The sequence below is a fragment of the Crocodylus siamensis genome, chromosome 9 (assembly GCF_052110815.1).
Source record: "Crocodylus siamensis isolate JL-2025a chromosome 9, ASM5211081v1, whole genome shotgun sequence".
In the NCBI taxonomy this organism is placed as follows: domain Eukaryota; kingdom Metazoa; phylum Chordata; order Crocodylia; family Crocodylidae; genus Crocodylus; species Crocodylus siamensis.
In genome coordinates, this window is record NC_143403.1 from 52,935,884 (window position 1) to 52,950,643 (window position 14,760).

The following is a 14,760-nucleotide window of genomic DNA, read 5'->3' on the forward strand; positions in this document are numbered from 1 at the left end:
GAATGCCCAGACAGCAACATGCAGCAAAGAAGAAAAACCAGTAATTGCTTAAGATACCCATCGAGCAGAACTAAGCAGTGGCAACTGCAGTCGACCACTGGAGAAGAGATGGGAGCCACAGCATTTATTGGCACAGCCGCTCCAGGGAGAGCTGGAGAAAGACAGAGAGGATTGTTTGTAGCAGGGCTCTGCAGGTTTTTGAACACAACTTCACAAACCATTACTGTAATTCCCAACGAAGAATGATTGTTTTACAAATGTTAACAAATGTTTTAAAATTTTAAAAGGCAATTTTTATTTTGCTTTACAAGTTAAAACAAGTACACTTCAGGTGTAATTTGAGATCAGTCCCTGAGGTTTATCAAGGATTTCTTATTGTTTGGCGTGTTTTTCCCCATGATTTCAGAGGACATGGCAATGGTCAGATATACACAGCTCCTAGCAGCTGTACTTCCCAAAGCAACGTGTTAGACACTTGGCCCATATTTCAGTGTGGATTTCTCCCATGACGGTGTTCCTGGTCAACAATTGCATTCACTTCTTCCTGATAGGGATTTCCATTGTGCAGAGGCGAAATTAGCCTTTGGTAATGTTAATCATGCTCAGTGTAGCTCAATACAGCATTCATTAAAGATGCATTTGCTCAAAGAAACTTGGAGGAGTAAAATGAAGCAACGAGGTTCAGAATCTGTTTGACATTATGCCCAATTATGTGTGAACCAGGTAACAGTTTCCTTCAAAAGAAAATTCACTGTGAATAAAAAACATGCCAACAGTGTGGAAAAGACACAAAGCGCTGTGTACCTGAATGGACACATTTAGTCTTGCCTGGCCATTATAGGCAGTGGGTAAGAGGGAACTAGCTGAGGCCACCACCCCCACCCCCCAGGAGGGTGGAGGTGAAGCTACTGGTTTGACAAGAAACCTACAGAGCAGGGCCTGGTCCGTTTCTGCTCCTGTGTTTGAGAGGGATGTCCATCTTTTGTCAATAAAATTAGCATTTTAGGGGGCTTCCTTGATCCTCAGTTGCTCCTCGAGGTTGCATCAGTGACCAGAGATACATTGTTATTATTCAGGGAGAACAAGTTTTTCACTTTAATAGTAGCCTGTAGGGCTGTGCGAAACTTCAGGTGCTGATTTGGTTTGAAGGAGATTCGGTGGCCGAAACTCTGAATCCAAATCAAATTAGGGGACCAATTAAAAGGTCTGAATCGATTTGGAAAAGATTTGGAGAGCTTTGGCGATTCAGGTAGTCCCTGCTGACTGCAGTAGGGAGCTGGACTCAGACTGGGAGCTGGTAAATAGGGGGCAGGGGGGAGGCTGAAGGAGGGGGGGAGGGAACCATGGGGGGACCCTTGCCAGGCCCCATTCCCTGCCTGCTCCCCCAGCCCCCCCAAGCGCCTCCACCCCCCGCCTGCTGTCCCAGCATCCCCCATGGCTGCCCCAGTTCCCAGGCCTTTAAAAAAAACAAAAAAAAAGCCCTAACTCACTGGCTTCTGCAGCAACTTCTGGGGGCTCATGGTGGGGCAGTGGGGGGCAGGAGCCAGTAAGCATGGGGGGGAAGGGGTTGTTTTTTATTTTTTTAAATGCCAGGAGCTGGGTCAGGTGGGGAGCCATGGGGCGGGGCTGGGACAGCGGGGGGGGGGATGTCAGAGGGCTCATGGCAGAGCCCCCACATGGCATGGGGCAGTGGGGATCGCCTCCCACCTGGCAGCAGCTGGTGAGTGAGGTTATTTTTTTCCGAAGAGCAGGGAGCTGGGGCGGGCAGGGTTGGGAAAGGGGTGCGGGAGCTGTATGATTCAGAGATTTGACTGACTCAGCAGTAGCCAGATCTCCAAATCAGATTTGGCTGACTCAATTCAGGACAGTGATTTGAATTACTGTCCCCCAAATTGGCCAAATCCAAAGCAAATACTAACCGCTTTGCACAGGCCTAGCAGCCTGACCAGTTATCCAGACCTTAATGGTCCTCTGAGTAGATTGCTGTAGTGTGTAAATGGAAAAAACCACAGGTAAGTGAGGAAAAGCCCAAGAAAGCCAATGTAGCTGCAGTTGTTTACATCAGGATAGAATTTGTCCCAATTATGATGAAGTGCAGGCTACCCTTGAGATCGCTTGTAAGAAATCTGAGCCTCATTTGCTTAGTAGCTGTGGCCACAAAGAGCATGTTATTCCAGTATTTCAAGGATTGCACTGGCTTCTCTGAACTAGGCATGTGGCTATTCTGTCCATTTAGGTACCATTATAACTCCCATTACTATAATATCCAGAGGAGAGCCACGCGCATGATCAGCGGGCAGGAGAACAGGCCTTATGATGAGAGGCTGAGAGCCAGGGAACTCTTCAGCCTGGAAAAGCGCAAGCTCAGGGAGGACCTGGTGGCTGCCTATAAGTATATAAGGGGGATCTGGATCTGGGGGGAATGTCTGTTCACCAGAGCCCCATGGGATGACAAGGTCAAATGGTCACAAACTCCTCCAAGACCATTTCAGGCTGGACATAAGGAAGAGCTTCTTTACTGTCTGAGCCCCAATGGCATGGAACAGACTGCCTCCAGGGGTGATGCAAGCACATACTCTGGACTTCTTTAAGAGCCATTTGGACGTTTATCTTGCTGGGATCCCTTGACCACAGCTGACTTCCTGCCCCTGGGGCAGGCCTGGACTCAATGATCTCCCGCGGTCCCTTCCAGCCCTATTGTCTATGAAATCTATGAAAATATCTGAACACCTTCCAAGTATCTAACAATAGAAATAACTGCCTTTCATTTCATTCCCAACCTGCAGGATAAATAGCCACATTAGTTTATAGTTGTATGTTGGCATAGATAGGTGCCTCTGTTGTGTTATGTGTGTGTATGTGAGAGAGAAACAAGCAAAGGAAAGATGAAGAAAGGAGTGTAAACAGAGTTCTGAAGGTAACTGGTCATATCGATGGTTATTGTTATTTCTGAACCTGATTATAGCTGAAGGTCTTTGTTTCTTGCCTCCAGGAGTCTCTGCAATTTGATTGCTCTGAGGAAACACAGATGTCCTAGCATAGGCGGCAGAAGGCCGGGGCTAGCAGGGCTTAGCTTCCCCACAAATCCAACTCCACTGCTCCAGTGCCACTGCCATGCCCTGCTGCTGCACAGCCATGCCCAGTGCCTCTGCCACATGCTGGCCCCACAACGCCCTGCAGGAGGGAAGGGTGGTCCTGCAGTGCCTTGCACAGCCCCCACACACCTCCAGCCCCCCCCCAATAATATTTTCTCCCACCACTGCTGTGTCCTAGACGTTGCATTAGCTGACACGTTGCGAGCAGGGCTAAGGAAGTGATACTTCCTCTCAACTCGGAACTGGTGATACCCCAGCTGGAGTACTGCATCCAGTCCTGGGCACCACACGTCAAAAAAGATGTGGAGAAGCTTGAAAGAGTCCAGAGAAAGGCCACAAGAATGAGGACAAACTTTATGAGGAAAGACCAAGGAATCTGGGACTGTTCAGCCTGGGGAAGAGAAGACTGAGAGGGGACTTGGTGGCCATCTAAAAGTATGTAAAGGGTGAATATCGGGAGCTGGAAGAAAAACTGTTCACTAGGGCTCCCCAGGGGAGGACAAGGAGCAATGGCCATAAACTGTTAGAGGATGGATTCAGGTCGGATGTAAGGAAGAACTTGTTTATGGTGTGACCAGAATCGGGAATAGACTTCCCAAGGACATGGTGCAGTCCCCAACTTTGGAAGTCTTCAGGAGGAGACTGGATCACTTGATCTCAGCACCATTCCTGCCCAGATCAGAGGGGTTGGACTCAGTGATCTTTTGAGGTCCCTCACAGCCTTTAATTTCTATAATTTCTATGATATGTTAGAGGGTCATGGAGGGAAGAGACTTTTTTCTAAGGTAGCAGGAAACTATCTCACAAAACATTTTAAATATGAGGATAGCTATTTTAAGCTATCCGTCACATCTTGGAGTAGGAAGGGAAAGAAGAGTTCAGAGGGCACAACACTGAAGGGGTGCATTTACTATCGCCTGTGTTTCTAAATGTACAAGTTGTTGCATTTGTACCATTTGGAACTTTCATGGGGGCTCCCTGGCTTTACTCCAGTAATGAGTTGCAATTATCAAGGCCGGGAGTTATGAATGGATTGATCCCTGTGGTCTCATCTGTACCTAGTAGGATGAAGAACAAAGTTCTGGCCGTCACATGAGGAAGTCAGTGTTTTTTGCCACACGTTTAGAACATGGTAAAAGAGGCAACAGCCTCACCCTCAGCTGGTTGACCTGATTCTGTGAGCAGCACTGACTGCCTTACTAGCATTACAATTAATTTATCTGTATGAATGACACACTGAATAGTGTATGACCCTTTCCTGGCCCATTGCTGAAATGCAGGACAGAGAGCTTCCTGTCCTAACTTCCTGTAGCACTGAGTACTAGAAGCAATTTCTGTCCCTTATTTGTAAGCGACAAGACTTACATAATCGCCCTGTTTGAAAGCAACTATTTGCTTATAGTTTTATCCACCATCATTCCCTGATGAACCAATGTCATACGTTTACAGTTTTACTACTTGAATCACAATCAGAGCTGCATTATGCTGCATGCCAGGGCAGATCCAAAGGGGTGCAATGGTGTGGTGTGGCTGCCCCCCTTCAAATTGGATCACACCCTGAGAGCTTTTTTAAAGTCCCCGAAGCAGGGAGGGATCCCCCTCCTTCCCCTTCATGCTTGAGGCAGGTCCCTTCTCCTCCCCAACCTGACGCCACTGTTTTTCCTGCTGTCCCGGGGGCTGGGGAAGCTTCTGCCTGCTCTAGCCGGGCTGTGCAGGAGAGGGCTTAGCAGAGGACAGTGACAGGGCAGGAGGGGTGTCCCTTCCCCTGCCTGCACCACTGTCCTTGTCCCAGCTGAGCCCAACCCTCCCCTAGCCCCCTGGTGCAGGCAGGAGGAAGCTTCCCTGGCCTGGGACAGTGAGGAAAGCAGTAGCAGTAGGTGGGGGCAGCGGACGGGGCTCTGAGCTCCAAGAGGAAGGGGCGATTCTTTCCAGAAGTCCTGAGAGCCGGCAGCACCCGGCTCTGCCTGCGCAGGTCCCGCACCCGCTCTGCCCAGTCCTGGATCCGCCCTGCTGAGGCCTGCAGAGACCTCTCGGCCCGACGAGCTCCCAGCCTGCAGCCCCGCGCGGGGCCGGGCCGGGCCGGGCCGGGGGACGTAGGAACCTTCGTGCGGCGGAACCGAGAGGCCGCGGCGGCCGTTTCCTGCCCGGGCCGCGATTGGGAGCGGGCAGCGGCGGGGCCGGGCCGCCATGGCGGACGGGCCGGCGGAGCTGGAGCTTTTCCGCCGCCGCTGGCGGGAGGAGTTGGCCGGGGCGAAGCGGCGGCGGAGGGAGCCGGAGCCGGAGCCGGAGCCGGAGCCGGGCGTGGAAGAGCCGGGTGAGGCCGGGGGCGTCGCGCTGGCCTGGAGCCTGTTGGACGGGCGGCCCCGGAGCCGCCGCCCGCGCCCGCCCCGGCCCCGGGCTGGTCCCAGCAAAGAGGCCCCGGCCCCCGCTCCGGCCCCCGGCCCCGCCGAGGACGACCTGCTGGGGCAGCTCATCCGAGACCTGGTACGGACCCGCTCGGCCTCTCGCTCCGGGGCCGGTCGGGCAAGGGGCCTCCCTGTCCCAGTGCCGCGGGGAGCGGCCGGGACCGCTGGAGGATGCGCCGACATCTGACATGACACACAGACGAGGAGGAAGAAACAGTGTCGAGTCCAGGGCACTGAGGCAGGGGAAGGAGGGATGGGCCCTGGGGCTGCCCTGGCGAGGTGCCGGGGATAAAAAGAAGTCGTCTTCTCCTCCCAGTGCCTCCCCAGCCTGCCCCGCGGGGAGGCAGGGAAGCTGCGGCCCAGCAGCTCATTCAAAGCCTTGGTACTTGTGGGGGGCGCACCCGATAGAAAGGTCTGGAGTGGGGCGGGAAGGGGGATGTAGGGGGGTTTATGCACTCCCGGCATCCCAGACACACTCGGGTGAGGATTAGGATCCCCATCATGGTAAAATTTTCCCTGGCCACCCTGAAAAGGAAGGATTTACTCAGGGTGGACCTAGGATTTTGAAAAGGAGGATGTCCCTGGTGCAGTGCACTCCATATACAGCACCTGTTTTCTTCAGGTAAAAAGAAACTAGAAATGAAAATGCCAGGGGCCCAGGGCCATATTATTCAGTTTAAGATTGATGCAAAACCAAATAAGTCATTAGGATGAGTTAAGAACAGGCTGCAGGGCACAGACGTGGGAGCTGCAGTACGGGGGGCAATGAGCAGACAGCAGAAGTGCAGAAGAAAAAGGCCAGCTCCGGAGTGGAGCATCAAGAGCATTACAAAGGAGAGAGAGTCATTACTCAGTAACATCTGTGGAATTAAGAGGTTAGGAGGAATCAGGTAGATTTCAGTGTGCCAGGAAGTCAATTGCCCCTCACTGCTGCCTGGCTAGAAATGCTGCCACTGCCAGGCAGTTGGTTTTAAATTTTGGCTGGAGCAGAAATGAAGGGAGAGTGCAAGTGCAGCATCTGTCCCTGGATTTACTGCTTTACTTTTTTTGGATAAATATTTTTTTCCAGTATGTGTTGACATGAACCTTTTCTCTGTGGTGGGGTAGGAAGGTTATAGAGTGTAAATACCTTTTGCTTGTGTGTGGGGTAGAAGGCTCTTTGTAGTCAAATTGTAACATTGGGGTCATGGATTAAACATGGACATTATTACAGTACAAAGTATAAACATTGCAGTACAAAGAAAATCACTTTTTCAGGAGCGCAGCATGCTGCTCCTGTTGCTCAATACTCTCTCCAAGCACGGTATAGATTCATTTTTGGTTTAACTTGCTCTGAGGTTATTGCATCTCAGTTCTTGAATATATTAATTTATCCACAGCAGTTTTTTTCACAACATATATTTTCCTTCCCTACTACGCTCAGATTGTGGTCAGACCTTCTGCTGTTAAATTCGTTAGTTTTATTCAAGACAGTGCGTGCTTAGTTATGTTGCCTGTGCTAAATATCTTGCCACAGCATGGGTTTATGGAGAAACTTTCCTGTCACCAAGAAAACCAATATTAATTGCATAAATGAAGCAGTTAATTTGAAAGTAGTCCAAATTGCAGATCTGAACAAGTTAAAAGCTTATTCTGCTAAATTCTCCCTGTACTCTAGTTGTAATGGAGATTTTATTTATGGTGTAGAAAAAAATAGTAGGGAAAGCAAGTCCTTTTTTTTTTTTTTTTTGCTTCTTACTAACTTCACTGTGACTAATTACTCTTTCCTTTTTTTTAAAAAATTAAGAGGAGCAGATTAAATTTCTGACTGCAAGGCACAAATTAATCCATTTACAGAATTAGTGCTCCATTAGCACACAGGAGTGCAAATCGGTCTCAGAGGGGACGGCAGTATTTGAATTTTGGATTAATTCCAATAGACTGTTAGACAGGCCAGTGCTGACTTAATGTTATATGGTTTCTTTATAGTTTTTGCTTTTTGTGCTGTGGTGAGCTCTATGCCATTGACACATGTGAATTGTTTGGGGATTTTCAGTATATGTACACTGGACATGCACTTTGCTTAGGTGAGCCTATCAGGTGCTAGCAGCTATGTTCTGCATCACGGAAAAGTGATTTTTTTTCCCCCTTGCGATAAGGAGGTCTGTGTTTAATCTGTGCCCCTGCTGTTATGATTTGGTCATTAGTATGCTAGATCTCAGGGAAAAACGTTAAATGTATGCAGTTTCACTTTACTGAGGAAAAATGTTATGCTTGGGATGCGTCTACACAGGGAAATATTGGTAATGTGAATTAGCTGTTTTGTATTGGCTCCCTGTGCAGGCACGTTATTACTGAGAGTGCCTTCAGTCCACTGTGGAAGGGTTAAATTAAACGGCACAGTGAGTCAGTGTGGAATAAGAGAGTTCACACAGACTTAGTAAGGAATAGGTATTGCTGTGTATGTTCACAAGCTAGCTAACAGCAATGTTTTCCCCACGTCACAAACCCTAAATAAGCCCACTGTAGGCTATGTTGTTGTTTCTCGGTATTGTAGAGGGTATGGATTTGAGGAGTAGGTAAGGAAGGGTGTTGGAGAGAGACTTGGAATGAGGTGGTGAGGCAGCCTGGCCAGCAGGATGAAAGAAGAGCTGGAAAGTACAGGTAGCTGATGAATCAGAATGTGCTTGTATCTAGATAATGAATTCCTTGTACCTAAATAATGAATAATGGGGATTATATTTTCCCAAAGTTAGACATCAAAGGTGTTTTAAGCATGAGTTTTACTGGGACAAGTGTGAAGATTTTGAAGCATTTAAGATGTAAATATTACAAAACCCCAAAGAAATATCGGCAAGCAAAATTTCAGAAATGGAGGGAAATTTAAGTGTTCAAAATGGGTCAGTTCTGCAAGTACATGTTATGAAAAATATACCTGGAACATTAATTTAGATTATGTAGTCAGCATGATAACAGAAGATTAGAAATGAGAGGATTTAAATCTTTTTTTTCTAGCTGCAAATCTTGAAACATAATGTGCAGTGTAGGCCCCCACAATACTGTAGCTACTTAATGAGTTAACTGGTCCTTAAAAAAAGTAATCTCTGTTGCCTTTAAAGAAGGTAAGTTTTGTGTTTTTATTCAGTTAAAATAGAGATTCTTATAATACATTTATTTTGGTTGGAAATGATTATTTTCAGGCTTGCAGGAAAACTGTAATCTCATTTTGGTCTGTTAAATGCAGTGTCCTGTCATCTTTGGTCAATTATCCCCCACCATTTAAAAAACCCTCAATGAGATGAATTTGCAGTAGACATAGGTTTTTAAGTGCATTCATGTTAATCTCTTTGACAAAGGTGTTTCATGTTAGAAACGTGTCCTGTCTTTCAGATGAGCGGCACCACTGGGAATCTCGTGAAGTGGAATCTATTTATCTTTTATTTTTAAAATAGTTGTAGCTGTCTTCACAGCAACACAATTGCTTTATGGGGATTTCTGTGCTGGCCCTTGTTACTTTAAATACAAAAAAAAATAGCTTGCAACTGAACATTAGTAAATGACAAAGTGCTTTATATTGATTTGTTTATTGAAACCAGTAAAATCACTTGAGTGCAAAAAAGAAGCATTATTCAAATAAGATCTGTTGTGTCTTTGTGACTAAAAACTGCAATAATATAGACAAGCCTGTAATTCTCTCTTATCTGAAATAGAAATGTAGCCTTTTATGTTTCAGGTGGCAGTAATGTGACTTCCTGATCTAAATTCCTAGGATGAATAAACAGAATAGCTGGGAACCTTTATGCATGTATTATTACCTGACATCCTGTTGTAGTGGGATTGCAAGGAGGAAAGGCAGAGTATTCCTGGTTTACATCACTGAAACTGATAGAACTGTGAAAACGTCAAGAGTGCTTGTAATCCCTCCTGATTATATCATAACTTTTTTCCCAACTACTTCATTCCTTAGCATGAACAGTTTATTTATTCATACATTAGTGAAAGCTAGTAGTTTAACAGTCTTTAACTATCTGAAGGGTGGGTACAAGAGGATGGAGCTAGACTCTTCTCAGTGGTGGCAGAGGGGCAATGGTTTCAAGTTGCAGCAAGGGAGGTTTAGGTTAGATATTAGGTAAAACTTTCTCACTAGGAGAGTAGTAAAGCACTGGAACAAACTACCCAGAAAGGTTGTGGAATCTCCATCCTTGGAGGTTTTTAAAATGCAGCTAGTAGACAAAGCCATGGCTGGGATGATCTAGTTTGGGGGGTGGTCCTACTTTGAGTAAGGGGTTGGTCTAGATGACCTCCTGAAGTCGATTCATAGAAAATTAGGCTTTGAACATATTCTCCTTTTTTTCAGAATGAAATAAATGAGATTCCTTTCTTTGATGTCCAGCTGCCTTATGAGCTAGCATTAAAAATATTTCAGTACCTGGGTAGAATTGAGCTGGGAAGATGTGCTCAGGTAAGCATTATCCAAAATTTACTTGCTTTATTTCATGTAAGATCAAAATGACTGCTCAAGTAAACAGTCATGCATTCAGCCATTCAGCTGTGTGGTAGCCATAAATGACACTTTCTTCTCACCCGAGACTTGGGCTTCTGTAATTCTTTGCACATTGGAAGCTCTCCAAAAGCTGAATATAGAAAGCAGTAGTAAATGGATTTGATTTATGGTCTGCAGCAGTGTACAGTTAACCAAAACGTCCAAGGTTTGATAACAGCTCTAAAGGGACACTGTCAGAACTTCAGACCAGAAAAAATGCTTGCATAAATTTAATTCCAGTGAATATTGTAGTTCATAAACAAATGAGAATTCCTGGAGTATTTGAAATCCAAACATTGCAGTACTGAAAACCTAGATGTAAAGCTGCTTTAATTATTTCCATTGTGCAAGCTGAAATATAGAAAGTTACTTAACAGCATAGTGAGAGGTGGACTGTGATGCTTTCTCTCAGTTTTTAATAATTTGGTAACCTCCCCTAGAGTGAAAGTACTCATGTTGAGGTTTTTCTTCAGACTGACAGCATAATTTTTGTGTGATTATGAACAGCTTCTGTTACCAACCTGTCAGCAGTCAGTTTGTTTCAGACTCGCCCTCTTCGTGAATTTTAGTTTTATTAACACAGGTATTAACTATAATGCAACAACATTGGCTCAGCTGGTCCTAGGACTGTTCCGGCTGCTTCCTTGGGTCTCTCTCTGCGCAGCCTTTCCTGCTTTCTACAAATTCTGTGAGGCAGGTGGGAAGAGCTAGCTTAGCAAATGCTGCTGTTCAGGTCAGGTATTTCAACCAGCCTATTACATGGCTGTTGTTAGCTGTTTTTGTGCCCCACCTCCCAGTGCCACTGCTGCCACCTGGCCCAACCCCCCTGCCGTATTAGTGACAATATCAGCCACATCAGCCAAAAAAGCCGATTGCCAATAATGTCAAGTTTCTTTTTGTCAGTGCCAGTACGATACAGACCCATGTATCAGTGCACCCCTAGGAACTGTCTAATTTCACTGTGGAATCAGGTATAAATAATAACCAAATAACATAAATGATGGAATTAAATTAGATTTTTCTGTTTTGTCTGAGTGACTAATTTATGGTGTTACACAGATAAGGAGACTTACCGGACAGTGTCCCTTTAAAAAAAAAAAAAAAAAAAAAGCAACAAGAAAACCAAAGCAATGGAAAAACACACCCAATTTTTTTCTTCTAAAGTTTTTTTTTAATTTCTGTTGTATGACTATATTAATGTGCCTTGTAGAAGCTTTCGCATCTGCTACTTTTTCTGTCCTCAACTGAGATGTGAGCATGCAATAAAAACTGCATCCTATAAAAATGGAACAGGGCTCCATTTCAAGAGAGGATTGCTTAGAAAATTAATTTTTCTGCAGCTGTGAAAAATTTACTTCAGAGCATAGCAGTATTTCTGGCTACCAGAGGGACTCCCCTTTTTTAGCTGATCTTGAGTTCACCTTTTATTCAGGCTTATTTCTTTAGGTATTAAAAACATCTTATGAGAAGGTAAATGTTAGATGAGGAGAATGCTCTTAGAAGAAATTCCTAAATAGAAAGTGGTAGCTAACAGATAGCTGAGCATATGCCCTGTATTTTACAATGCTTGCAGAATGAAATGAATATCCAAGGCTTTTAGCACAGAATTGGCTTCTTTTAAGTATTCAAATAAAAAGCAGGGCAATAAAAATAAATACCATTTTCATTTTTCTCTTGGTGATTTTGTTGGGTTTTTTGGGGGGGGGGGGGATAAAACCCCTCTTCTATTAAATGGAATTCCCAGCTGCTTTAAAGTGTTATCATAGAAAGGTTGTTTTTATTAAGGCGCCGTGGGATTTTAGTGAAATTGAGCCAGTTAGTGGATTTGGCTTCATGAACTATGTGAGCTCCTTTTGAAGGAAACCTGTTTGCTTAGTTCTTTACACCAAATTGGTAACTGACTAACAGTCAAGTTGTGTGACAGCAAAGTCTCTTAGAGGTTATATCACACAATGGATTGTTCTGAAAAACTTTTATTTTACCCTGATTTCTTTTCTCCTTCCCCCTTTTTTTGTTCCTTGGAGAGTCTCTGATTTCTTAAAATTAATACTATAAAGTGCAAAGTGGTTTGTGTGGCATTTTGTGTAAATTAATTGTCATCAGTTCCTGAAGTCTGAGTTCATGAAGCAGTGAACAATCCATGCTAGTATAAATTGGAGAATTACTCTTTTTTGACTATTGCATTTTTAGAAGTCACAAAAGGCTCTTTCTTTCCTTATATTTGTCATGGATGGGAATGAGATGAACAGGTATTTGGGAATGTATATATTTGGCAAATATTTAAACAGCTTCAAAAAAGGGGGTGATATTGAGGACCTCCTGCTGCAGACATGAGTGGAGAGCAGAAGTGCTATGAACAGCTTGTCTTATGTAAGCAGTTTCATTAGCTTTCCTGCTTTTGCAGTATCAGGCCTGTCAGTTCATCACTGTGAAGCCGTGTGGTTTGTCTGTATTGTATAAAGCAGTTTAAACTCTTGGCTATATACATATATCCATTTACAGTTACTAAAAAAGACAACTTTAGTTGCTTAGATTTTGTGGTGAAAATACTCCATTATGTGTATTAAAAATTGTAGCTAAAGGAGGATTTAGTTTTGTTTGTAACTAGATTTAATCCATGTCTGTTTAACACTAGTAGTGTGTTTTTTGTCTTCAGAGGAATTTAGAGACATTAACCAGTACAGTAGTTCTGTGCATTTTGTGATAGTGGAAAAACGGAGAATGAAGGAGACAGGGAGCAATAAGTACTTAATAAGTATTCAATAGGAGTTTGGTCCATCAGTTATAATAGGAGTAGTAACATTTGGAATCTGATGCGAAGAGTGTTCTAGCTAATATTTAAAAAACAGAAGGCAAACAGAAGCTTTTGTGGTTTGATTTCTATGTTCACATGTGCTGCTTTCTCTTTGTCCTAAGCAAGATGTAACATTTTCTCTGTGTGGAGGTGAGGGGAAACTGAAGTTTCTTTATCCAGAGTGGCCAGGACGCTAATGTAACATAGTAAAAAGATAATGGGCACAGACATAACAGGCAAAATAACGTTAGACATTTATAGAGGTAGGGTCAGCAATGCCTTTCAATGATTACATCTTGCTATGGAAGGATTTATAATACAATACAAACTTGGAAAATAGTGATACCCCAGTTTATTTTGTAATTTAGAGTTCAGAATGTTTAATCTGAGCTTTAACAAAAGGGCGGGGTGTGCGTGCCCTCACGCGCAAATAAAGCCATGATTTTTGGCTGTCAGGGCCTCACCTGAATCCCTAACTCAAGCGAACTAATAAAGCTGACTTCAAGCCAATAGCTGTTTTTAATGCAGCAGTTCACAGTGGTGTTGTAAAGTGAAATGCTTGAGACACTTTTATTAGAGACTTCTTGCAGCTGAGGCTCGCTCAGTGGGGCTTTTACTAGGGATTGTCATGCCAGTTTTGATGCATTAAGGAAAGACTGTGTTTGTGACCCTTTGGAAATTTATGCTTGTAAACTGGCACAACTCAGTATATAATTTGATTAAAAATCATAATAGGATAGGGTTTCTTTTTTTTCTTTTTAACATTTGTTCATGTAAGTTAAATTGACACACTTTTTTATTGCTTGAATTTCTTTTTTGACCTATTCTTTATTAAAAAAACCTCTATAAGAGCTTGAAACTAGAAATGGCTCTGTGAACATCATTATGGCAAGGGTTTTTTTTCTTTTATTTGTAGCAAAGCAAAAATTGGCATAGCTTTTTCTTGTTTACTTCTATTTGTGCAGAAACATGCTTCAGCTAAAGAGAATTGAAAGGAGCCTTCTTATCAATAATGATGTTCCAGAATATTAACCCCTGCAAATCAGGTGCTTTCTCTGTGTGTGTGTGTGTGTGTGTGTGTGTGTGTGTGTGTGTGTGTGTGTGTTGGCAAAAAAAAAAGTTAGCTTTTTCTTTTAAGGATGGTGCTTGGATTTTATTACTTCGGATTAGTGGGGTTTGAAAGCAAATCTGTCAATGCATTACAGCAGCCTGAAGTTTGGTTTCTTTTTGATTCTTCCACCACGATCCGCTGGCTGGGAAATTGGCTTCGTGGTCGGACCCAGAGGGTTGTGACTGATGGCAGTCACTCATCGTGGTGCCCTGTGACCAGTGGGGTCCCTCAAGGCTCTGTCCTGGGACCCATACTGTTCAACATCTTCATTAACGATGTGGACATTGGAGTCAGGAGTGGACTGGCCAAGTTCGCCGATGACACCAAACTTTGGGGCAAAGCATCCACGCCAGAAGATAGGCGGGTGATCCAGGCTGACCTGGACAAGCTCAGCAAATGGGCAGACGAGAACCTCATGGTGTTTAACACCGAAAAATGCAAGGTTCTCCACCTTGGGAGGAAAAACCTGCAGCACCCTTATAGGCTCGGCAGTGCTACGTTGGTTAGCACTACAGAAGAAAAAGACTTGGGGGTCATCACTGACCACAAGATGAACATGAGCCTCCAATGAGATGCTGCGGCTAGTAAAGCGACCAAAATGCTGGCGTGCATCCATAGATGCTTCTCGAGCAAATCCTGGGATGTCATTCTCCCCTTGTACTCAGCCTTAGTGAGGCCGCAGCTGGAGTACTGCGTCCAGTTTTGGGCTCCACAATTCAAAAAGGATGTGGAGAAGCATGAGAGAGTCCAGAGGAGAGCCACGCGCATGATCAGAGATCAGGAAAACAGATCTTACGATGACAGGCTGAGAGCCATGGGACTCTTTAGCCTGG

The 14,760-nt window shown here is 44.5% G+C and overlaps 1 protein-coding gene across 1 annotated transcript in view; it reads left to right on the top strand.

The window, feature by feature from the left end:
* Positions 1-5,022: 5,022 nt before the first annotated feature.
* FBXW8 (F-box and WD repeat domain containing 8) overlaps positions 5,023-14,760 on the top strand; it is a 70,158-nt gene continuing 60,420 nt past the window's right edge. Inside the window, exons 1-2 of the mRNA XM_090062468.1 lie at positions 5,023-5,579; positions 9,837-9,941. Coding sequence (XP_089918594.1) covers positions 5,283-5,579; positions 9,837-9,941 — 402 coding nt within the window. The 5' untranslated portion in view covers positions 5,023-5,282. The remainder of the gene's footprint in view (positions 5,580-9,836; positions 9,942-14,760) is intronic.